The 23,807-nt window shown below is 47.7% G+C and overlaps 10 protein-coding genes across 11 annotated transcripts; 6 read left to right on the top strand and 4 right to left on the bottom strand.

The window, feature by feature from the left end:
* Positions 1–160: 160 nt before the first annotated feature.
* SPPG_00022 (uncharacterized protein) lies at positions 161–4,095 on the top strand. Its single transcript, XM_016748358.1, has 5 exons — positions 161–430; positions 503–903; positions 975–2,733; positions 2,793–2,979; positions 3,040–4,095. The coding sequence occupies exons 2-5, from the start codon at positions 620–622 to the stop codon at positions 3,924–3,926; spliced, it is 3,117 nt and encodes a 1,038-aa protein (XP_016612325.1). The 5' UTR covers positions 161–430; positions 503–619; the 3' UTR covers positions 3,927–4,095.
* Positions 4,096–4,200: 105 nt separating this feature from the next.
* SPPG_08811 (uncharacterized protein) lies at positions 4,201–7,624 on the bottom strand (the record flags this gene model as incomplete). Its single annotated transcript, XM_016756949.1, has 20 exons — positions 4,201–4,387; positions 4,444–4,503; positions 4,579–4,730; positions 4,791–4,837; positions 4,901–4,927; positions 4,992–5,233; positions 5,311–5,379; positions 5,441–5,485; positions 5,543–5,716; positions 5,778–5,848; positions 5,914–6,074; positions 6,139–6,238; positions 6,306–6,465; positions 6,534–6,717; positions 6,782–6,908; positions 6,973–7,053; positions 7,117–7,154; positions 7,222–7,269; positions 7,330–7,459; positions 7,526–7,624. 20 exons carry the CDS (start codon positions 7,622–7,624, stop codon positions 4,201–4,203), a joined length of 2,202 nt encoding a protein of 733 aa, XP_016612326.1.
* Positions 7,625–7,716: 92 nt separating this feature from the next.
* Positions 7,717–9,024, bottom strand: SPPG_08812 (uncharacterized protein; the record flags this gene model as incomplete). Its single annotated transcript, XM_016756950.1, has 2 exons — positions 7,717–8,301; positions 8,356–9,024. The coding sequence occupies 2 exons, from the start codon at positions 9,022–9,024 to the stop codon at positions 7,717–7,719; spliced, it is 1,254 nt and encodes a 417-aa protein (XP_016612327.1).
* On the top strand, positions 9,001–11,516 carry SPPG_00024 (uncharacterized protein). Its single transcript, XM_016748359.1, has 9 exons — positions 9,001–9,488; positions 9,575–9,787; positions 9,853–9,872; positions 9,934–10,064; positions 10,128–10,357; positions 10,421–10,801; positions 10,862–11,012; positions 11,083–11,279; positions 11,349–11,516. Exons 1-9 carry the CDS (start codon positions 9,153–9,155, stop codon positions 11,376–11,378), a joined length of 1,689 nt encoding a protein of 562 aa, XP_016612328.1. The 5' UTR covers positions 9,001–9,152; the 3' UTR covers positions 11,379–11,516.
* A 714-nt stretch (positions 11,517–12,230) lies between these two features.
* SPPG_00025 (uncharacterized protein) lies at positions 12,231–13,861 on the bottom strand. Its single transcript, XM_016748360.1, has 4 exons — positions 13,758–13,861; positions 13,077–13,681; positions 12,722–13,014; positions 12,231–12,654 (listed from the first exon to the last, which is right to left on the bottom strand). Exons 1-4 carry the CDS (start codon positions 13,790–13,792, stop codon positions 12,319–12,321), a joined length of 1,269 nt encoding a protein of 422 aa, XP_016612329.1. The 5' UTR covers positions 13,793–13,861; the 3' UTR covers positions 12,231–12,318.
* Positions 13,862–14,610: 749 nt separating this feature from the next.
* SPPG_08813 (uncharacterized protein) lies at positions 14,611–15,364 on the top strand. Its single transcript, XM_016756951.1, has 2 exons — positions 14,611–15,051; positions 15,127–15,364. Exons 1-2 carry the CDS (start codon positions 14,948–14,950, stop codon positions 15,248–15,250), a joined length of 228 nt encoding a protein of 75 aa, XP_016612330.1. The 5' UTR covers positions 14,611–14,947; the 3' UTR covers positions 15,251–15,364.
* A 660-nt stretch (positions 15,365–16,024) lies between these two features.
* On the top strand, positions 16,025–17,537 carry SPPG_00026 (uncharacterized protein; the record flags this gene model as incomplete). Its single annotated transcript, XM_016748361.1, has 6 exons — positions 16,025–16,167; positions 16,242–16,339; positions 16,414–16,529; positions 16,596–16,828; positions 16,900–17,189; positions 17,254–17,537. The coding sequence occupies 6 exons, from the start codon at positions 16,025–16,027 to the stop codon at positions 17,535–17,537; spliced, it is 1,164 nt and encodes a 387-aa protein (XP_016612331.1).
* A 612-nt stretch (positions 17,538–18,149) lies between these two features.
* SPPG_00027 lies at positions 18,150–21,065 on the top strand. Of its 2 annotated transcripts, XM_016748363.1 has the most exons (9): positions 18,150–18,382; positions 18,448–18,594; positions 18,653–18,820; positions 18,883–19,404; positions 19,476–19,571; positions 19,636–19,744; positions 19,803–20,109; positions 20,166–20,389; positions 20,451–21,065. In XM_016748363.1, exons 1-9 carry the CDS (start codon positions 18,167–18,169, stop codon positions 20,981–20,983), a joined length of 2,322 nt encoding a protein of 773 aa, XP_016612333.1. In that variant the 5' UTR covers positions 18,150–18,166; the 3' UTR covers positions 20,984–21,065. The 2 variants fall into 2 exon arrangements, with proteins under 2 accessions (XP_016612333.1, XP_016612332.1); XM_016748362.1 differs by having other exon boundaries at positions 20,166–21,065.
* A 125-nt stretch (positions 21,066–21,190) lies between these two features.
* SPPG_00028 (uncharacterized protein) lies at positions 21,191–22,726 on the top strand (the record flags this gene model as incomplete). Its single annotated transcript, XM_016748364.1, has 8 exons — positions 21,191–21,276; positions 21,341–21,392; positions 21,466–21,538; positions 21,609–21,665; positions 21,732–21,844; positions 21,921–22,130; positions 22,185–22,445; positions 22,511–22,726. The coding sequence occupies 8 exons, from the start codon at positions 21,191–21,193 to the stop codon at positions 22,724–22,726; spliced, it is 1,068 nt and encodes a 355-aa protein (XP_016612334.1).
* Positions 22,220–23,783, bottom strand: SPPG_00029 (uncharacterized protein). The gene is made up of 5 exons (XM_016748365.1): positions 23,556–23,783; positions 23,411–23,454; positions 23,237–23,314; positions 22,919–23,174; positions 22,220–22,844 (listed from the first exon to the last, which is right to left on the bottom strand). Exons 1-5 carry the CDS (start codon positions 23,769–23,771, stop codon positions 22,779–22,781), a joined length of 660 nt encoding a protein of 219 aa, XP_016612335.1. The 5' UTR covers positions 23,772–23,783; the 3' UTR covers positions 22,220–22,778.
* Between the last annotated feature and the right edge of the window lie 24 nt (positions 23,784–23,807).

The following is a 23,807-nucleotide window of genomic DNA, read 5'->3' on the forward strand; positions in this document are numbered from 1 at the left end:
GCTGGAGGAAGGCGAACATCCTCGCAGATGGCACAGCCATGTAGCTTACTCCTGGCACAGTCACCTTTCGCCAACGTCATCGACAAATCTGTGGGGCGCATGTGGCTTAGATGTCTTCGAATATCCGCGCTGCTTGCCTTTGGGCGAAGGGAAACCCTTCCCGTTCTCGACGGCTCTAAAGGTCCATCTCACCTTGTTACGTGGTAGACGTTGGCTTGTCCTGCGCTTAAATCCGACGTATATCACCCTTGCAAACGCAACATTGTGTCTACCAGCTTGGAAACCCTGCAACGCTGGACGTGCGACACTTTTGTGCGTGGTGGAAGCTCATTTTCAACAGGAGACCGAGTGCTTCTGTGAGGCTGTGAATGACCTGCAAAGCTCTGCTAATACCTAGGCCAAGTCACGCATAGCTGCACTTGAGGAAGAGGTGAGCATGCGCTTTCGCTGGAACGAGAAATTAGTACGGATTGCTGATGCAAGTTGCCTTGCTGCCCCCCAGTTGCTCTACCTGGTGACTGCCGTCCTGGTCTTGACCAGTTCATTCTTGCTCCGACTCGGGAAAGCATTTTGATAGGTGGCATATCCCTCTGGATTGATTTTTTCTCGTTCAGCCGTCATGGAGACTCCCCCATCTGTCCCTGTGTCGGTTCCCGCCAACGGGTCTTCGGGAGGTGGGCCAACCATCTATTCGGCCATCTACAGTGGTGTGCCGGTTTATGAAATGATGTGTCGGGACACTCCTGTTATGCGTCGTATGGCGGATGCTTATATGAACGCAACTCAAATCTTAAAGGTGGCTGGGTTCACAAAGCCAAAGAGGACAAAGATCTTGGAGAGAGAGGTCCTCCAAGGCGAACACGAAAAAATACAAGGTGGATACGGAAAATATCAAGGAACATGGTATGCATGGGCTGGTGACTGTGTTATAATGATAGGGAATGAAAAGAAATGAGTGACACACTTTGTTGTAGGATACCCCTATCAGAGAGCCGCATGCTCGCAAGCCGATACAATGTGGATACTGAATTGCGTCCCCTATTTGATTTCGATCCACAAACTGGATCTGTTGCTCCGAAACCACCGACATTGAGAACCCCTCACGTAGACCTCGCTGGAGATGGCCTTGCATCACCGAGTTCACCCTCACCACCGCCGCATCATTCGTTAGATTACTTCTCCCCAGTCGACGGGCCGTCTCACCTATTGTCGGAGTTCAACAGCCCCGATGGTAGCATTACGCCGCAGGGCACTGTAAGCCCTCCGCCGGGAATAAACGAGGAAGCACCGCAGCCGACGTGGAGGGATAACCTGAATCTATCTTCCATGACACGCGAAGCGTCTTCACAACCTCTTGATCAACCGCACTTAAACTCTCAAGTACAGTCTATACTAAATTCTTTCGGCATGCAGCATTTACTACAACATCCGTCTACCGATGGCGCTATCAGCAACACAGAATCATCTTCCAATGCAAACACGGTGAATGAGATGGAGACGCCCACTACGACAAATTCACAGGAAACGAACAGGCAGACAAGCTCAAGTCAACAAAGCGGTCCTACACCATCTAGTCGACCTACGCAATCACAAGCGACATCGATTGAGGCGGAATACTATCAAAAGCTTCAACAAGGGCTGCTATTGGACGAAAGTACAGCACAGAATTATGTCGCACATATTCAACAAATTCTCCGCACACAAGACATGCAACAATTTCAGCAAGCACAGCAATATTCTAGTTACCTGCAAGCTGGGTCTTACCCAGCTGTGCAAAGTGCTTATCAGCAATTGGCCATGTTGAACTTGCTAAGTCTCGCCGCCCAGCATGCATACACATATCCGAATGGATATCCTTCCTTGGATAGTTGGTTTAAGCAGACCGACGGCACTGCGTCAAAGTCTCTCAGTGGGCTAGGGCAGCCGATAACTGGCCAGCGTTCTCAGGTGTCAAGTTCTCCCGAGCAGTCCAAAGTGCCATCAAACGATCGACGACAATCAGGAGTCGAGGAGGATCATGATGCTCCTGAGCTCGATTCACGGCATACATCTGCGCATCAGCTCCGACAACGAGAAGTTCTGACAAACCTTTACCTATATAGTGATTCCCAACTTCATAAGATCATCGACAGCCTCAGGAATCCAACTAACCCGCGAAAGCTCGACGTAAACTTGGTACTTGAAGGGAAGCGCGGAAGTACGCTGTTACATTTCGCGGCGGCTCTTGGCCGGGAGAAGCTTGTCAAGGCTCTAATAAGCAATGGAGCCAATCCGGCCATTGCAGCCAACGGCGGAGAAACTCCACTTATGCGTGCCGTATATCATGTCGGCTGCTACGACCTACAAACGTTTTCTCAGATTGCCGACTGGCTGCGTGATTCGGTCTACTTGACGGATACGAGTCGGCGGACGGTTCTCCATCACATCGCAAAGGCCAGCAAAAAGCGGGATCTTTGGGCGGCAGCAGGATATTATGTGCGCTGCATTGCTCAGGTTATTCAGGAAGAATACTCTGAAGCAAAGAACCTCATTCCTCAGGTTGTCAATGCTCAGGATGCATATGGCAACACCGCACTTCATTATGCATGCAAGTATGCCAGCAGAAGTGTCGCGGAGGTGCTTCTTAAGCTTGGTGCGACGCATGAGATTGCAAATCATGCTGGCGAGACGCCTGTGGATCTTGCCCGGTATGAGCCTAAATTGCTCGCTTTGCTATTTAGAGAGATCGAAAGGGTGAGTATTTCTTAGCATCGTTAAGGAGATCTGCCCATATGTGCTGACATCTATCTCAGGATGACGTGGCGGCTTGGGATGATTTTGATGAAGACGGCGATATTCTGATGCGTGATTTTGATGAAGCAACGGACACGGACGACGACGAATTTGAGAGATCTCCGAGTCCTAATCCAGTAGAGCGAAGCATGCACGAGCAGACGATGAACACATTGGACAAGTTCTACGGAGAAAAAGTGGAAAACAGTAAGTCGTGCTGCTACCGCGAGGATGTGTCACCATAAATACTTAATGCTATGTGACCAGTTTTATCAAATCTCACTCCCTCCGTTACCAACGCGGTAAAGGCGGGCGTCGACCAATTGCGCAATAATCTGATGAGCCGGTATCGTGAGCAGGAAGCTCGGGTGGAGATAACTCAACTTGAGCTCGAGCAGGCCAAAGAACAGCTGGCCAATGCTAAAAAAGAGCTTTCAGAGTTGCAGGAAAAGAGGAAGCGGATGGATGAGTTGGTTGAACTTGCCAATGAACTTGAAGACAAGCTCGAGCAGCACGCGACGCGGTTGATAAGGAAGACCAAGGGAAAACGCGCTGTGGAACCCTCAATCAGTTCCGATGAGGATAAGGAAGACGACGACACGCATGATCCTGACATGGTGGGGGAAGAAGCTACCCAATCGGGTCCGTCAGCCGAGGCCGAATCGGCCGCAAGACCGTTGGAAGACGATCCGTCCAAACCTTCCCGCGACCCATCAGACAGCGCACGAATGAACAACGAAGCGATCCCCTCCCAATCAACTGACCCAGAATCATCAATATCCCAAACATCAACCACCAAACGTAAACGATCTGCGTCGCTCACGGATGACGAAGATACCGTCTCAGACGCCGCCGCACACTCCTCTGACACATCCCACACCAGCAAACTTCGCAAACTGATGCCCAGCGATCGAACACGAACGCGATCTGGCCGACAAGCGGAGGTACGTCTTAAAGCCGAACTGGCGGACCTTCAGCAAGAAGTCGAACGAAGCGAGCAAAATCGGCTGAAAATGTTCCATGAGATTGAGAATATTCGGGCACATCGGGAGGAAAAAGATCGTAAATTTAAGCGGATTATTGCCGCATGTGTGCGCATGCCAATGGATAAAATCGATGAGCTGATTGAACCGCTCGTTCATGAATTGGAGTAAAGGGCGGTGGTGAAGCGACGGTGAAATTGGAGACCACGATTTTTGATGGGATAATTTAGTGTCAGATTACTGCAATTACCAGTTCCCCCTTTTTTTTTCTTTGTATAAATGATTTCCCAACAATCTTGAATTTCGTATTAATAATATGGTGTATCTCGTATACTCTCTGGAGCATTATAGAACACATTACTTTGTGTTTATTGCAATCTTCCATGCACACACAAATTATCCCAAAACAACTTTGCTATCATGACGCACAATCTGTCGTGTTTGTTCAGTCACTGTCAACTTCAACGTTGAATAATGTCATCAAATCGCCCAAAGTCAACCGTCCGCCCTTTCCAAATGCACTAGTGCCTTCGCCCAAGGCCGCTTCAAAAAGTTGTTGCTTCTTGTCTTGCAGGGCCAGAATCCGGTTTTCAATGGTCTTTTTAATGGTAATGCGGTGAACATGGACAGCTCTGCCGGGACAGCGTATTTAGTACATGATTCATGTGAGAGTAGGAGGTGAACTCACTTTAGTTGTCCAAAGCGATGAACGCGGTCAATTGCCTGATTTTCTACAGCTGGATTCCACCTGGAAGTTAACAATAGAAGCGGTGAGTGCCATCCCATGCATGTTAGGACGAGAAACGTCGCAAAAGCGTCCTACCAGGCATCCAATAAGATAACCCGATTTGCACATGTCAGGTTCAGGCCCAAACTACCACATTTCAGACTGACCAGAAGAATTGTAGTCTGAGCGCCGTTCTTTAGTTTGTTGAGGGATGCATCACGTTGGTCAGCGCTCATTGTGCCGTCATACTGTGATGGATCGGCGGTGAGGTAAGATTAAGAGCTTGGGGAACGACGTCGTCTACTTACTCGAGTGAACTTGTATCCCTTCCTGCGTAATGCATCCTCGCAAAGATCTAACAACACAACCGACATGTGTAAGTATGACCATTGTACAATAAAGAAGTATACGGCATTACCAAGCATTGTCGTGAACTGCGAGAACACTACATACACAAGTCATGTTAGACAAATGCGGTTACCCCATTTGCAACAAATCCGCCAATATACCGATTGTCTTATCTTCAGGTGCCTCTTTTTTAGCTTGGTCCAAAATACGTAGCATCTCCTCAATCTTGCTGCTGGTGAGCCCCTTTTCCTCCGGATCAGGCGCAAAAAAGTCGTTGTCAAAATCCTCGTCGAACAGCCCGTTCTTGGCGGGTTCCTTGCCTTTGCCATTGGTTCCTTCTTCTCTCCGGAAGGTCTTTCGGTAGAATGAAACTGGCACAAGAGCATCCAAGTCTATCGCTGCTCTTGTGAAGCAAATAGTGTTAGGCTCACTATCGCATGGGACGGTATGGTGGGTGCCACTAAGAGCAGGTGACCTTACCGGCAGGTAGGACAGCGTCTATCGCCGGCCAATCGAGCTTGACTCGTTACTGCCTCCGTCAAACACTCCCTGAACGTAGAACGGCATGAATAAAAGTCTCTAAACTGGCTGTTGTCGGTATATTGCTCACCTGCAAAAAGCATGGCCACAGCTGCTGAAAACAGCATCTGTCATACTAAAGTACAAGGTCAATACCACTAGTCCAGTCCATGGTGCAAGTACGAGTACGTACGCATCAAGGCAAATTATGCATTCTTGATCAAAATCAGCCGCCAGAAGCCGATTCTTGACTTCCGGATCAAATCGTGCAAATATTTGATGATAGTGATCTTCTTGCGTCGTAGCCGCCATTGCGTCGGCCGGGTCAGCTGCTTCAAAATCCTTAGCGACGAGTGAAGGATGGCAGCTAGAGAAGGCATGATATATATATAAGACTCGATCGACGCCATTTACTGACATTGCCATACCATGCTTGTCTTAGTCTTAGCAGCAAAACCAGGATGTTGGTATAATTCTTCATCACGGTTCCTGCACGCAACTGTGGATTCAGCATCCAGATGAGACTAGTGGCCAAAGAGGAACAAAAAATTGTCGAGGGCTTACATATGCATTAAACCGCAGCTGTACGCGGTCCTCAAGAGATCTGTAGAAATCGCGTTCAGCTGCTGTAAAGTCAATTTCAATGTGGTTCGTGTTTCGTTCCGGAAGTTGAATAATCGGTCGACCGTCTATCATGCACTTCTTGGTGCGGCGCAAACAGATTGCTAAAATAAGAGTATCGCGCTCGTAAATATGGTACGCAGCAAGTTTATAGAATACAAATTATACCTTGCAAAAGGCCTTGCACGCGGGCTATGGCACGCTTATGTCGACCCCGTTTAAATGGTTGTTCTATTTTTTTCTTGAACTCAGTCCATTCGCAAAAAGGCTATCATAGAGACGCTGTAAGGTAAACGCTGGAATGTTGAAAAGTAAGACATCAATCTCATACTGACCTTGATTTTAAGGAAAAACACAAGACTGTACAATTCACCAATATTATTCTGAATTGGAGTTCCGGTGAGACACCAGCGATATTGAGCATCCAGTTGTTGGCAAGCTTTTGCACCACGGGTCCTTTTGTTTTTAATCACATGCGCTTCATCAAGTATCACCCTATAGGGATGTTATGAATGTCTCAATGCAAAGCATAACCAAAATATTTGGGGCTCCATCCTACGTACCTCCACCATTTAATTTTAAAGAGTGGCCCGGCAGATTTCCGCAGCGTGATTTCTTCCGATTCGTCATCCTGGCGCTCTTTCTCGTATTCTGCATCGTCCATCGCCTGCCTTGCATTGCGGTCCATGAGCATCTCCAACTGTTCTTTCTCTTTTTTTTGGGACTTTGGCCATTCGAGAGCGACAACTGACAAGAATCGAGGTCAGCACTTGGTAGACCAGCTTCAGTTTTAAGGCTCAGTAGAACTCACGCGAATAACTTGTGATTACCACATCGTACGTCCTGATTCTGTTGTGACTTCTCTCACGTTTTGAACCATAGTAGATGAGCACACGTAGCGTGTTGGGTTTTGTTTTCTCTTCAATTTCCTTCTCCCACTAGTATAGCAAAAGTATGATTGAGATCATTATCTACTACTGCGAGCTGAGTCAGGAATCCCACCTGGAGTATCAGCGACACAGGTGCTATTATGAGAGTGGGTTGCGACCTGCCGCCCCTATTGGAAACAATGACGGAAAGGCTCTGCGTAGAACATGACTGTCAGTGGGATCGGACGCAATTATAGAGTACTGAACGACTACATACCTGGATTGTTTTGCCCAAGCCCATATCATCGGCCAAGACTATGGATAATCAATTCGGTTCATCAGAAATCCCACTGCGCACAGAAAAAATAACAGTTGCACATACTTCCTCCTTTATTAGTTCCTTGCTCCATCTTCAGCATCCACTCCAGTCCTTCAATGGAACGTGTCAGTTAAAAAGACAAGTCATTGTCGATGTAAGTGAGATACTTACCGAGTTTTTGGTGCTCCAAAAGCTCAATCCTCAAATCCGGTGGTGTTTGCAACCGCCGTTCAGGCGGTGAAACCTCTGCAGTGTGCTGCACATTCTCCAGCAATGCCTTCAATTGCTCCTCTGTTTCTTTCTGCATTCAAAACAAATCACATTAATGGAAGCCGTTTCAGGAACCGCCTGCTGCTGATATACTGACCTGGTTGAGCGGTGCTTCCCATTCTCCCTCCATATCTTCCTGATTCGGAAACGACGTGAGAGGCAGAGAGTATGGAGGGTATGGCACATTACCGTCCATGTTAGGAACTGGCAAAGAAGGATAGTCGTGTGGGGAAACTCGTGCCGGAGGTCCTCCAGTCGGGTAAATAGGAATAAATAGGATCAGGTGCGTCAAGTCGTCTGAAAGGACCAACGCAGAAGAAGGGCCCGCTTGGCAAGGTCCGCCACACTGGGTTGTGCGTGAAACGGAGATGGTTTGAAAGGTGATGAAAGGGGACTTTCCCCAAAATGTTGATAGTGGCTTGGCGTTGCTGGGAAGACTGGTGGCAGTTGAGGGGGTAGCGCACTGCTTGAGGAAGTTGCCGGTGTGGGATTGTTATTAGGTGATGTCGCAGGTAGCTGCGGAGGATAGGGCGCTGGCGGGACATGTGTACCACCGAAAGCCGCATTGAACATATCCTCGATATCCCTTGCATCCAAGGAGGTCAGATTCATTGGTTCGTCTTCAATGTCATCGTCCCAATAGTCAGGCTCTACCGCGGTTACTGGCTGGGGTTCGCCAGCAAGCTCACGATCCATACGCTGTTCCTCCTCAGCCAACTCTCGAGCAAATGCAGCATCTGCCTCTTCCTGTCGCCTGCGGTTTTCTTCCTCTTCCTCATGTCGTCGCCTAGTTTCTTCATCTTCAGGTTCCAGGTTCCATTCTTCTTGAAGCCTCCGTGCTAATTCTTCGTCATTGCTAATATCCAGTGCGTCCTAAATGTGATTTGTCAGTAAAGATGGATGAGCGATCATTTCAAATATACGTACCCCCTGGATTGAGGCTTCATCCTGAGATGTCAAGTCGATTAGGGATGCGTCATTGTGAGCTTGCTCAGTTTCCATATCGAATTGCGCCTGCAGCCATCGCGCATACTCCTCGTCGGACGAAAAGGTGGGCTCCTGGTCTTCACTCCCCGCACTGTTCTCGGCAGCGGTCAAATCAATGTGATCGTGGTCATGCTTGGGCCTTTTGTAAGACTCTGATGTATCTTGCAAAGACCTCGATGAGAAGAAAGGGGCGATAATCCTCGTAATAAAAGATCCAGAGGACCCGCTGCCCGCGTCGTCGGACTCTTCACTGTCACGGTTTGGCCTTTTCATCCTGCTGGCGGAATAGATCCACGACGGATTCTCAACGTCATGAAGCTTATCGACAACAAGACCCGCAATCTGGTTGCAATCCGAGATATGATGCAAGTGCCCGGCACTAGATGGCTCGTTCCTTCCGTACTCCTTTTGTTCGGGATCCCAGGAAGCTTTGGAAGAGAGCTTAAAATGAAACAGCCAGCCACTCGGCTGCGCAATAGTGAATGGCTGGAATGCGGATTTGAACCTCCTTGGCGTGGATGCAACCAGCACAGCCACAAAAAGCGCCTCGTGTGTCGCTTCTTTTGCCTCTCGTGTAAAGTTTAAGAGTTTCCATTTGGAAAACGTCATTTTCGGAGCAAGCGGTCTTTTTATTTTTATTCAAAGCGCATCGTCCATCTCGCTAGATTTCCGCATCCCCATAGCCAACGTCTTTTCGCCTTTTGCCCGTCGGCCTACGAGTGCCCTCCAACCGTCCAATGACTTACGCAAAGGTTAATGACGCGTACGGCAGCAGTGAGTGGGCTCCGCCACAAGGTGTTCCGCCTTACCAGCAAGCGGCTGGTGGACAGCCGTATGCCCAGTACGGAGCCCCCAGCTACCCTCCACAAGGCTACCCAACTTCATACAGTCAACAACCTCAACCTGCATACGGTCAACCCCCACAGGCGCCGTACGGTCAGGCCCCGTACGCACAACCAGCTCCGTATACAACGCCTTACAATGCACCTTCCTACCCACCGCCAGCAAATCCGCCACCACCGCAGTCGGTTGGAAACAGCGGGGAAAAGTTTAATAAGGAACCAAAGTACAAGGTGGGTTTTGCAAAAGGATTCACATGTATTGATCTACAGATTTCGCACGTCAACAAGCTGAACATGGACCTGCTTTCCGATTTTAGGATTTGTGGGCTACAGTCCTGTTTCTTCTCACGCTCCTTGGATTCGCTGCTACCGCTGTCATTGGTATCAAGAATATCCACCTAAGCTCGGGCAATAGCCCTGAAAACCAGCCAAACAATGGCAGTAACAATAATTTCGTGGTTCCTCCTCCAAAGGATATTGCTGGTATTCTAATTTCTGTTGTTGGAGGTGGATTTCTTATTAGCGCAGTGGTGAGTACTACGTCTGAAGATTCATGCGACTAGTGACACTATTCTCATCTGTTTGCATTCGTCAGTACTTTCTCCTCATGCAAAAGTATATATTGTCGTTGGTAAAGTTTCGCACTACAGGCACCTGATATCCATTCTTTCTTTAGATTTGCCGGAAAGCTGATCAAAGTATCCATGGTTTTAACCATTCTCGTCATGGTCGCTCTTGGGGCATATTATATTGTTGCGGGTTCAACCGCGGGAGGCATCATTGTTTTCCTCATTGCAGGCTTGTATGGTATGTTGTTGTCCTGTCTTCTGTTTGCCGTACTGCACGCATATTGACAAATGTTATTCTTAGCCTTCTTCTTGTGGTCATGGAGGTCTCGAATTCCATTTGCAAAAGTTCTCTTGAAAACCGTTACATCGATCACTGGCCAATACCCAGCAACTCTGTTTGTGGGTTTCGTTGGATTGATCCTGGAAACTGCTTTTACGGCACTGTGGATTGCCAGCTTTGCGGGCATGATGCAGTATTTCGATAGCGACAAGGCTAGCAATGGACTCCGATATGTTACAGTTGTGTTTATGGTGAGTGGATTGGATTACTGGCCTTGTTAGGTGGAGCTATTCCAACGGTTGTATCTGTTATAGCTGTTTGCGCTATACTATGTGACCCAAGTCATTTCAAACACAATTCATGTTACTATCTCGGGATTGTTTGCCACCTATTACTTCATGGGTACTCGCCAGCCGGATGGAAAAGTTACTGTACCCGTACGGAACCCGACCGCTTCCTCAGCAAAGCGTGCCGTTACCACGAGTTTTGGGCCTGTCTGTTTCGGAAGTTTGATCATTGCACTTATCCAAACGATCCGGGCGTTGCTCCGCATGGCATCACAATCTGCGGCTGAGGACGGCAACATTGCTGGTGCTTTGTGTGCTGCCTGTGCCGGATGTTTCTTGAGCTGCATTGAAGGGTTGGTGGAGTACTTTAACAAGTACGCGTTTGTGCAAGTTGCAGTTTACGGCAAGGTAAAATGATGCATGCTGCATGCAATAAAATCTTTATGGCTGACATATTCATTTTACTAGGATTACATTCGTGCTGCAAAAGACACTTGGGAGCTTTGCAAGTCTCGTGGTATTGATGCAATCATCAACGACAGCCTTGTTGGGTCCGTGCTCACCATTGGCGGTCTGCTGGTCGGATTCATCTGCGGTTTCGTGGCTTACCTCTACGTCCGTAAGTATCCATATCACTGCCTCAAGTTTTTGAAAAAAGAGTTGTGACCATGACACTATTTGCAAACCAGGATTCTCTCCCAATATCCCATCGGATGGGCTGCACTATGGCGTCTTTATCGCCGTGGCCATTCTGATTGGCATGTCAGAGTTTTTCGTGCTTTCAACGGTGATTGACAGCGGTGTCACTACAACGTTTGTTTGTTTGGCGGAAGATCCCGCTGCTCTTTATCGCACCAAGCCGGAATTGTATGAACGAATCCGGCAGGCAAGTACACCCGCGCGGCTGTGCAATTGCGTAGTTTTGATCGTATTGTTGACAAGTGTATTATATTAGGTGTATCCTCAAATTGCGTTCCCAGTGTGATCGGAGGAGAAAGGAGGAGGTTATTTAGATTGTGTGAAATGCTCAATGTTGTTTTTTTGGATCCAATTCTATCCGTAGTGTTGTTGCTGCTGCTACTTTAATTCAATATCTTCAAAGTTGGTCGCCAGCATTTTAAAGGGTCCACGTGGTCAAATGTCCCTTGATCCCCATAATGTGGGCCTAGACTTTGTTATATCCCCAACTTTAAGGAATGGGTCCGCCGGTTTCTCTCCCGTTACCAGGTCCGCGGACTTGGACCCGTGTGCCACACGATCGCACCGCTGAATAACAAGAGCCGATTTGCATTTCACGCTTTCCCCCACCTTTTTATTTTTTATTTTTTCTTTTAGACGTCGTTTCGGACGGGCGGAGCAAACGGCACGGTATTTAAAAAGGCTTTGTCTTGCTGCCATTCCCCCTCCATTGACCTTTAGAACGTCCATCTGCGTGTTGATGGTCCCTCGCAACACGCATCAAAAGGGGGACGATGATGGTTTTTCCGATATTCTTTTTTTTTCATTCCGCTTCTCCAGAAACAGCACTACCCGCTGTTCACTGCCAAATTAGCACTCAACGCTCATGAAACCTGAATGGAAAGACTATTAGTGTGGGTCGTCGCGCTTGTTTTGTCCGTGTGCACACTTGATTGGGAACACCGATACATGGCAAGAGTGTTTGCTTGTTGCTGGTATCTCACTTGGTTTTTTGTGTGCACGGACAAAATGAATTGCAGGCACTGCTGATCAATTCGAGAGCTTGACTGGTAATTTGGCTGCTGAATAGCACGTGTTGCTGTTTTTTGGGTTCATCCAAAAAGTATGGCAAGTTTCCCAAATAGCCGCCAGGTGTTAAGTAAGTAGTGCGGGGTATTAGTATTGCTTCTTCTTACACACATACACAGACATCTAGTAAAACACACGGCCCTCGTAAGTGAGCCCTACTACTCTACTTGGACACCCTGTTGACAGCGCACAGCAAACTCTTCACACACATCCGCCATGGCCGTCTCTAGAACTCGTTGCTTTTGATGCTTGGCCCATTTCCCCACAAGCCCATCCTCGCCCGCTACGACAGCAACCGATTGCGATACGCTCGTTGCAACGTGCATCGTATCTCCCGACACAAGGACAGTGTAGTATTGCAAGTGTGGCTGCGAGTCGGAGAGGAGGGACGTGAGCGTTGTTGTAAAAGGCTGGATGACGAGGAACACGGCTTGGGAGGCTGTTGGAATGGGCTCGCTCGAGTCTGATAGCTTATGTAGGCGTTCAATGGTAGACTGGGAATCGCAGACCAATGACATTGGTATTAACATTGAGTATTAGAAACACAAGGACTTGACATACCTCGACGATTTTGGTTGCCTCTTCCAAACTATCAGCGATCTTGGGCTCAGGATGCTTGACGCTGTTCACCGAGACTTTATCACAAAGGCGCGGTCGCGAGTTGAGCCACATTTCATTCACAGTGGACTGTACAAAGTCGTGGAGGTTGTCCAAATCTGCCGCGCCTGAAGCCTCGCCGCAGAACCAGACTGTGACATTTGACGCAAACATAGCTGTGCTGGGGTGATCTCCTCTGCCTATTGGAGGCGCAATCGTGTCAACAACACTTTGCGTAAGTCGCGTAATGTCTGTGCCTGTAGTTGGTGTGTGAGATCCCGTTTGCCACGGTTTTTTCAATATAACTCGTTCCACCTACCCAACTTTTCAAACTGCTCCTTATTCACATTAGATATAATCCCCTTGACTTTTTCGTTCGTAGATACCGCTTTGGCAGTCTCTTCCGCCATCGCTTTGGCCGTTTCCAATCCCTTTGTCAAGGACGTTGCAGCTGCACCGCTCACCTTGGCAGCTTGTGACCATATATTTCCCCACCCCCATGCATCTCCCCTGACAGTAGGTGAGGTATCTGTTGATTGATAAGAAGGCTGTATGAGTGGGACGTTTGTCTGTTGGGGAACTGTTTGCTGCGATGTAACTGGTGACGGAGCTGGAATTGAAAATCCTTGCGGGGGTCGCTGGGATGTAACTACAGGAGGGCGGTGTGGTGCGGAAGAGGTAGCGGCATACGGATTGGTCTGCCCAGGCTTTGATGCGGGTACACCGACAGGAGGAGCCTGGCTTGGTATTGTGGATGCACTAGGGCTTGCGCTTGAGACAGGTGGTGCATCCAGTTCGTTGAGAAAGCTCAAAACATCCTGTGATGACGCCGCATGGGTGGTAGGAGTTGCATTCTGAGCGACGCTTGTTGTTGGTCCGCCGGCAGCTTCTCCTGGGACAATAGAGTCCAAGTCTTGCAGAAATCTGAACGATGGTAGGACTGTGTTATACTGCGGCGAGTTGATGACCACGAGTAATCGATGCCATTCCAAACACTCACTGTAAAACCTCTTGATGTGCATTTGGTTCCGTCATCTTGTGTGTGTAGATGGCTTTAACAAAAAGCTGGATTCCGTCAAGGAAATGGTCAAGGAAGAAGCAGCGGTCAACGCGGCGCGAAAGGCCAACGTCACATTGAAATGTCATTTGACCAATGTGGAAAGATTGAATGTAGTGCGATTTAGTGTGGATCCAGATGCGGGCTGGGTGGAGAAACGAGATGGACTTTTGCGAACGGACATGTCCCCAGAATGTCGATCCGAATGGCGCTTTGGATCGACAATGCTGGGAACTATCCTGAGCGAAAAGCGTCCTGGTGGGACTTGCTCCACTTTGGGTTCAAATACGTTCAACAGGTGATGATTCCACTTTCCATTAGATCCTCAACATTCTTGCCCAAAAGAGACCAGTTGATGTGACCGACAACGTTTGCTCCTCATTGTGTCCAACCCTATTGCCTTTGGGAAGCTGTACAGTTTTGCAATGAAATGGGCACCGCTGGTCAGAGTCCAGCTTGGAGACGGTCATAGGATGGCCATCAGTCCTCCCAAAGCCTTTACAGCGGGGTCTCGTGTCAGGACCGATCTAAAACACGTTGCACACATTGGCGTATCCCGTCGTGCCATCATTTATTTTGTCCTTTGAATAGTACGGACCGATTGGCAACGTTGGCTCGGAGCAAGCATTTCAACCCTCTAATGCTCTAGGAGTGGCAAGTGGGAGCATTCAATGAATTGGACCCGGGGCCTTTCGACCAGAACAAAGTGGGGATTGCCCATCATCCAGGCGTTTTTTGGAGTCTCTGCAGTATAAAAGTGATCAGGGTCCTGAATGTCAACAATGTGTTGGTTCGATACTACCCAAACATAAGAGTGATCCAATTGCCAGATCAGTGTTATGTTAGACTCGGGACGTATACCTTTGGCAAGATGCTTCCAACATTGGAGGGCAACTACTCTATACCCTGCACACATGAGTCGTCACGCTTCTATGTCTACGTCGGGCTCTGCATCAGAATGTTCTTGGACTCGGCATCAGACGTTTGATATGAATGCAGCATCTGGTTCCCAAAAAATATTATAAAAACGCGAGCATTTTCTCCTCCTACCTTTCATCATTACAAGCAACCTACAAGCTAGAAATACTCATACATCACCTACAACTACCTTCAAGCGATCAAAACCAGTCATCATGAAATCTTTCACTGCCTTCGTCATTGCCGCCGTCGCCCTTCTTGCCGCCCCTATGGTTAGCGCAGAGGGCAGATGCCCCCCTGGCCAAATGGAAGTCTTCGAGTCAGTACTTCTAGTTGCAATTTTTATTCTCAAAAGGTTCATCATTCTGACTATTCCTACTTTTAACTTGTGCAGGGGGGGTTTATTCCCCAAGTTTAAGGAATGTAGGGACGCCGAAGTGTTCTGTCGAGGAACTCAGGCTGTACAATCGGGAAAGCAAACTTTGGATGCTTGCATCAAGCGTGCCCTCGGTAAATAGACATCAAGGAGCTGTGCGCACTCGTCATCTTTGGCACTCTTCAGCTTTGTGTATAAGAGAATGTAACAATTGTAGACCTGTACAGTACGAGCCTTGTGAATATATATGCTCTCTCATCAAAGTTTTTATGATGCAAAGGGTTGGCAAGTGTGAAAGGTTTTTTATGAAGAGATTCACTTGAAACCTGAACAAGCAGCTCCCGTGCAAAGACCCCAAAAACATAGGTATACTATCAGCATATGGCCCAGAGTCGTTTGTGTGAAGGAAAACGTAGTGTCAGCCAATAAAGGTCACTCGCTACAGGCGATTTCTTGCGGGGCCCACTAAATCCAAGGCAAGTTCAGTGTATTCTCATGGGACAAACCGACCGTACTAAAGCAAGTTTGCCCTTCCCAGAGTGCGGAATTTTGAGAACAAGCCGTGAAGAAGTCTATATCCAGAGCCCATGCCTGTTGCGATCAGCAACACATAAAAGTGCACCGGCTGAGTGCTCTACTTTGCGCGACGCGGCTTTTTGCGTTGAAAGCCAGTAGTCCCTGATGCCCATATCCACACCTGGTTTCCCCAAATGAGTGACTGTTTGATCCTGCGTTCGAGGAGGGCTTGCCGCCAGTTGCAGGGACGCCCTCCACACAATGAGTCAATGCATAAAAGACCATAATGTGTGTGTGTGTGTGTGTGTGTGGGGGGGGGGGGGGGGGTTGTTCTTGAGCGCAAAGCTCCTTGCTTGTTCTCGTGCTCTTCTTCTTCTTCTTCAATTCTTTTGCTAAAAACATGTACGCAAGTGACATTAACCCTCGTCAAGCTCCAATGAAACAGAAGCTCATCAATGAGCTGAAAACATTTCTGAATGCGCCTGTTCAGAATTTGATCAATGACCGCCAGACTAGGGACATGACTGAGCACCTTCGCTCCAGGTGCGACTACATGTCAATGTTGAGGCATGCGTTATGGCTTTTACCTTGCTGATGGTGGCAGAATTGTGAATTAGAGTACGTCCGTCTAAGCTGGGCCCGGCTTTGGTTTGCATTCCAGAGACCGCTACCGTTTCCGAAGCTTTTGCATTATTGAAGCAGCATAATCTGTTGGGTAGTTTATAACGCATTGGTTGTTTTCCCTGGTGACCATGGCTTACGGTAGCGTATGGTGATGGTACACGGCAGCACTACCCGTCTACCGCTTGACCAAGTCGGGTCACAAGAGTTTCCAGACAATCATTTCGGTTATTGATCTTCTCCATGCTACGCTACTAGGACCTGCCTTTGACGACCTTGGTCTGGTAGGTTTCAAATCAGCACTTTTACCTTGATATTGTTATCTTGCTGAATTTGTCGAAATGACGCAGTCTCAGGAATCATCCAACACTGATCTGGAGAAACAGCTCTCTACTTGGATGGACGAGCATGTGGATATGTTCAAGAGCACTACTGTCAAAGACGCTATGGGCCGCACTCCCGAATCCAAGGCCTTGATCACTGTCCAAACCACAGAACCTTTAAGTCGTTTATTGGACATCATGACGAGTAATGTTCACAGGGTTCTGGTTTACGATAAAAATCATGAAGGAGACGAAAACTGGTAACGCAGCGGATGCATGTTTGATCTGTTTCTAACTCAGTATTGAACAGAGTCTGCTTGTGATGTTGAAGGTACACAATCGTATCGCAAACCGATCTTGTATGGTACCTCCACGTCAATCGAAACAAACTCCCTGCATCGATTTTTGAGATGAAAGCCTCAGACATTATGCAATCCGCGGCAAAGCCCATTCCTCATCCGTATCTAATGTATGATCTCGATACTGGAGCCAGCAAAGCCTGTCCGATTTCGCTACTGGAGAATACACCAACGGCCATGGCCGTGAGATTGATGGCCTTGTTTAACACCTCGTGTGTTGGCATCGTTGATGAACAAGGGAAATTAGCTGGCAATCTGAGCGGTATGCCATGCGAATGAACCGCTGCTTTCCTTTTATGATTCAATTGGATAACGTTGACTGTCAGGTGCCGATTTCCGTGGATTCAATGAGCAAGCAATCCGCAAAATTCTTGACCCAGTTCTGCAATACATCCATGAGATCCACAATGTTGATCCGGCTGAGCGCAGCCCCACTTGTGAACCCGAGAACAATCTGGAGGAATGCATGCAAACCGTTTTGAGCAAGGGTGTCCATCGTCTTTGGGTATGTCCTCCTGACGATAAGATGCCTATTGGCTTGATTACACTCTCGGATATGCTGGTCATGTTTAAAAATCCTGCCGCGGTTGCGGTCTCCGTTGAGGAATAGGGCAGTGTGCACCGTAGCAAACATCTCATTACGCGGCTTCAGATCGCTTTTGAGTCTGTACATAAACTGAACAGTGCTGGATTCATGTATGATTTTGATAATTGGCAGTACGTACCCGAATGTCTTATTCTCTACTTGCTTTTAACTGCACTTTTTCTTTTCTGATGCGGCTGCATCACTTCTGACTGCTCCGGTCAACATGTTTGTTTATGTTCAGGCACCGGGATGTAAATTGATCTTGTCTGCGCACCTTGGACTCCAAGAAATTGACAAGCATCAATTTTCATGCCTGCTAACATGCCTGGAGTTGCTCAAGATGCTTTTTGACGATACTAGAAAGTTTATCATAGCACCATTTGATTACAGGACTTGTGCCGATCGCACCAAGTCGCCAAGTTGGAATCGGACGTCGTTCGATGACAATACGATTTATGAAATTCAAATGACTGCAATAATGTGGTCCTGCTGGCAATGCACCTATTATTTATCACAATCCATTGGCTGCCTACAAAAACGAATGGAAAGTCCTCCAGCCCTTCCTTGTGCACGTGACTGATGGCACAGAGCGCTGATGACAACACTTTGCGGTTTTCCTTTGGCCATTTGACGGGAGATCGCGACAGCACACGATGCCCAACTCGCTCTATGTGGGCGGCCACCGTCCAAGGAAGCATATTCATGTTTCCATAACATACAAGACGCAAAAGATTGACACATTTGCGATTGACCCCTCTGCGTCCCTCACGAGCATTATAAAGGAATTATGCATCTCCCACTTCGCCTGTGGGAACCCTGCAAACTATTGTCTACGACTGGTAGAAACAGAAGAGCTGGTTACTCAAGAGGTAACAACGCCCAGTATATGTCCTGCTTGTATTGTTAAGCTGAATTGAACATCTTGGGAGTGTAGAGACTAAGGAGGAAGCTTCGGGATGCCTCGAACCTCAAACTCGTTTCCTCTCCAGCCATCATGGCTGCCGATATGGTCAAAGACTTGACTCCAGAAGATCAAACCCTCCTCAAGCGAACCATATTTATGCTACAAAAATACCTCAAGGTATAACCCAATGGTCGTTTGGAACTTTTCGGGCACCTGCTTATCGTGACGTGCGTAGGAGGATGAATTTGTGGACGAGTTCATTGCCAGATCCGGACTGGAAAAGCTACAGGACGTGATAATAACGGCGCAAGGGAATACTTTAGCATATGCATTGACCTCACTGCAGACTCTAATGGAGCATGATCGTGGTTGGGACACCTTCAGTCCATCCTTTATCAGCACAGTAAGTTTATCTTCCCTAATGAGCGGGATTCCATGTCACATGTTAAAGTCTTTCTTTCGCAGCTCGTCTCTATCATCGTAAAACAGAATCTCGTCAACATCTGCCGACCAGCTACAGCGATTATCATCAAACTCGTCGTGGCCGACCCGAGTAATCCATCATCTGCCATCCAGTGCTACGGTTTTGATGTTGTTAATCGAGCAATATCAGCCCAGTCGTCCTTTTTACCAACCCTTGTGCATCGCCTTTCTGCCACCGACTATCTTCTTCAACTCAACTCGATGCATCTGATAAATTCTCTATTTCGACATGTGACCGAACGAGCACGGATTGGCTTCATCGAAATGCTGGACGCGCTAGATATTCGCACAGTAGTCTTGAAACTGATGCAAAGTAGTCCGGCGGACGAACTCAAAGCGCAAGTAGTCGAGTTTCAGCGACTACTGATCTTGGAAGGGCATAGGAGAAAGAGGACGCCAGTGAGAGTGCATAAACATGAACATGCAAAATCTTTAAAGGAGCTATGGGAGTGGTCGGAGATTGACCCTGAGGAAGTACCTGATTGGCAGCGATTGGGGTTTACGGTATGTCAATCGTGGCAACCCCGATGCTGTGCGCTATATGTGCGGTCTTGCTAAATTTCAGATTTCTGCAGAGTACCTTTCCTCATCGTGACCTGAGTCGCGTGGGTGTTCTTGGGCTGGGGGCATTACACAGCTATGCCCAACAAAATCGCGAAGCCTATCAAAAGGTATGCAGTCAATCGCATTTCGTATGGTTTTCCACATATCTTAGAGATCATATGTTCTTCCAAGTTTTTCAAAAAGCAGCAGGAACAGGTACCAGAAAGGCGATGTCCGTTTGCCCGCGCAGGCATCGAAGTTTGCGAAATACTCGCCGATTTTTGGGAAGTCAGCACAGGGTGTACGTACCAGGGAGGTTAGAATTTGGAGACATCCAGGATGCTAATATGCCATCTTAGATTCCACAACGACATCGTATCAGCCTCTTTTACTTACTTTCCATGAAGTGTTCGCTATAACTCTTCAGACGTTCTTTCGATTGTGGGACGAAATGGAAGCTGACGCCACAGGGGATGACATAAATCGTGTTTCCGCTCTTGTTCGATCTCAGTTCAAACACTCTGCATCAGCTGGCAAGCCGCTTGATCCAAATCTACTCTCATCCTTCAGGACTGAGATGCTAGAAACACCTTACAGCATTGTCAGAGAACGGCAGTTGAAGAATTTAGAGGTTGAAGATGATCTGATGACTAAACTTCCCGTCAGGTGTGCAAGTCTGAAGTTGTGTTGGAGAAAACTCACCTAACCTGTTGTGTTTGAAGAAATCTCCGCGAACGCTTTTACAAAGACAGCTATGAAACAGTAAAGCGGCAAAGAATATCGTGTTTGACGAAGGGCGCGTGGTTCCCAGTGATACGTGAGAAGGGAAGAGTGAAGGGGTTGTATCGATTTTATCGGCTTGGAGCAAATCATAAATTCCTGCATTACGGGGAATTCTCTGAAGTGCTAAATAGACGGCCTTTGCCAGATGAGCTCAGCGAGCGCAGTGAGTAATGGTCTATCCAGTCTGCTTCAACCATCTGCTAAACTGTTTATCTTGTCATCAGTCGACATGTCTCTTGCGACGGACCTCCTTACGGGCCAATCTTCCCCAATATTCCGATCCAGGAAGAACGCAGGAGAAAACCCGTCCCTATCCTTCTCCCTTGTGTCTTCATCATCGTCCGATCAAGCAAATCCTTCCATGGCAGATTTCGTGTGTTCTTCAGCCGTGCAATATTCCGAGTGGACCGACGGGTTCAACATGCTTTTAGATAAAAACATTGCCAACCGCGATACTGCCGAGTATATTCAGCAACTCACAGATGTAGCCGTCAAGCTCGCGTTGCTTGACTTGACGGGAGATGGAATCGACGTTGCTGCGGTGTCCACTGTTGATGTACCTGATTTGCCGACTTCTAGTACTTTCTGGTATGATGATGGTGCCGGAGTGGCCGGTGGTGCGCTCTTAGCGGCACTAGGCGATGGACGGTCAGCTACGCCTGTTCCCAATGGAGAGGAAGATGAAGCGTTTTCAGAGGCGGGAGGGTCGGTGTACGAGGTTGCCTCTACGGATTCCTTTTTGGATTGCTATACATGATAGACGTTTTTTATTTAGATTGTAATTTTACAGTGAATTTGTATGTATTTTTTTTTGTAATGTATATTCTTTGCTGCCGAGAGCGTTGCATCTGAACGAAGGAATAAAAACAAATGCTCTCATCGGCCACGTGAAAGGCAGGCCGAGTCATTTTGCTACCGACCAAATCCATCGCCCGACCAATTTACTTTTCACCACGCTAACAACATGTACCGAGGCTCGATAGAAGAAGAGTTTGATCGCCTCCCACTGCTCAGCCGACAAAGTGATGGTAGCAACATGGACGCATTGAGGTATAGTAGAGGGACCGAACTACTCACAACCTTACGTCACAAACTTACCTGTCCTTTCGATCAGTATGAGAGCCAAGGATATTCAACGGCGATTCTACGACCATATTCTCGAGCAAGTAGGTACGGTCTCCACCAGTTAAACTGTTCATCCCGGAATTTCTTCTAACGCCGCTCTCTCAAAATGCCCAGTTTGAGAGATTGCAAAAAGTTGACCCAACAGAACGAACCGACTACCACTTTGACCCGGTGTTAGCCAAGCTGCGTATGTATGCGTATACTGGATTTTTGGTTCGTCCAATGGATGGGCTCTCAACTTTCTTTGGTTTTACCAGGTAAGCTGCGCGAGGGCATAACTTCGACCGGCGTGTATGATGAGTTCGCCGCAAATGGTAAGACCCAATAGCGTACTTTTTGGCGTATTCAACGTATGGATAATTCATAGTCTAAACTACAAGTGTACGAAACATCCGTGGACGTCTGTCTGCTTGCGAAGAATTTTGCAGAACTGCTCAAGTCGTTGGTTCAAATCTTGGGAACAGTCTATCCAAGGATCATTGGGGATAAACAGGTATGGGAAGATCATGCAATTTTACCATATAACAGAGTTTACAGGTAACTGATACTTTGGTTCTTTCGATTGGAAGCGGGTTCCGGACCTGATCTGGTGCACCAAATGTCAGCGGGACCGGCCAATATCTTCTTTCGCAGGTTCAGAGCAAGAAAGAGCTTCTGCTGCGATGGAATACGGGCGACAGCGGAGGGTAAGGGGACCGACAAGCGATTCAGAACCAGAGGCTGTGACAATAAGCCGGTTCCAGACGTTTTGCAGTGACTGTTCTTCCGGGGAGCGAAAGGTACCGACTTGTTCTACATTGCGGGCAGTTATGAAGGGTTAAAACTTTCAGCAGGAAGACCTCCTCTCCCGCAGAGCGGAACTGACTGGTTACATGCTTCTCTATCTGATATGCTATACGGCAAGGGGACCAAAATGCTACGGGGACGCAAACAAAGTGATGGAGTATTACCGGGAACTGCCGACCGACCTTCAACGGGACCAAAATGTTACTTTTGCTCTCAGCGTATTCAAAGCCCTGCATGCTGACATTGATTACGTATCACTGGCACATCTGTGGCATGAGGCATCAACAAATCAGCAAACCCTTCTTCAGGTGCGTCTCTAGCGAGAATTTGTTCTGACATTTCCCATTCTCTAAAGCGGGAAATCCAACTATAGACTGTTTGGCCTTTGGCGCGACAACGAATATATGACGTTTTAAGTAGAGCCTATTATACATATCCCGAGAAACAACTTCGCTTGTCGTTAAGGTTGGAAGTACAGGACCAATTTACAGACTTTATGCGTAAGCAGATAGGGTCAGACTCGGTTGCGTCGAGAATAAACAATGGAACTGTTCAACTTCGTGTACCAAAGAGAGTAAAACAGAGATAGCAGGTGGACACAGCGAAAGAGAGCAATGAAAAGTGGGTGTGCACACGGGTTCCTATTGAATCATTTGGCCGGCGAATTGGTCGGCCTTCGCCTTATGGTCGGCAGGATTTGCTGCGAGCTAGTATAATAGCATCTCAGTCGTCCAATATGATTGCTTAACGGTATGTCTTGATTGCACACGCCAAGACCTACCTCGTATATGGTTATGATTGGGTCCTTGTTTATCTCCATCCACTCCCCTTTCAGTCCAATGTAGTAGATCCTCGATGTATCGTCACCAAAATTCTCGGGAAAGTACAAAGTAAGGTTGCGGACATTGGAGAACTTGGCAATACGTGTGGGATATTCCGCCAATTGCCCTTTTGGGACATCTCGTACAAGCTCCCATTCCTGAGTCGGCTCCGTGGTGTCCGCTGTGTCAAAATCCACATCGTCGCGGTTGATGTAGCTAGAAAAATATGTACAATAAGAGAGATGCGATAAATTGGGGAAGAGGCAAGTAGGACTTACGCTTTCATGCGTGAAGGAGCTTTTTCTCCAGGGCCCCCAAAGATTGCTATTGACTTTAGTTTGATGCTTGCTGTAAATCTAGGTATTCAAAGAACAAGCGCCATAGAAAGCGCTGTTAGGAACAACAGCCCTTCTTACCAAAAGACGGACGCAACAACAGTACAGGAAGCTTACGGTATATTGATAATTAACTGTTCGTCTGCATCGCTTTCCACATACTGGAGCATATCCACCAGTAAAATAGCTTGTAAGTACAGGAAAGTATTACGAAAAAAAACACACCACAATCATAGTACTCGCGCAAAAAACGTATCCCTACCTTTGTCAAATCTCCTCTCTGTTCCCACGTCTTGAAAACCGTCTTAGCAGCTCCTTCCACGCTTTCATTTAGGCATCGGACGTTGTCTATATCTATCTGCTTGTAGAGGGTATATTCTGCTCCGCGATCTGGTCCATCGTGGTCGTGATCGTGGCCGTGATGGTGACTGTGATCGTCGTGGTCGTGGTCGTGGTGTTCGTCGCGGCAGTGAGACATTCCAGGTGGTCGTTGACCATTGGAGGCAGAGGTGAC

Source organism: Spizellomyces punctatus, assembly GCF_000182565.1.
Source record: "Spizellomyces punctatus DAOM BR117 chromosome Unknown supercont1.1, whole genome shotgun sequence".
Taxonomy (NCBI): domain Eukaryota; kingdom Fungi; phylum Chytridiomycota; class Chytridiomycetes; order Spizellomycetales; family Spizellomycetaceae; genus Spizellomyces; species Spizellomyces punctatus.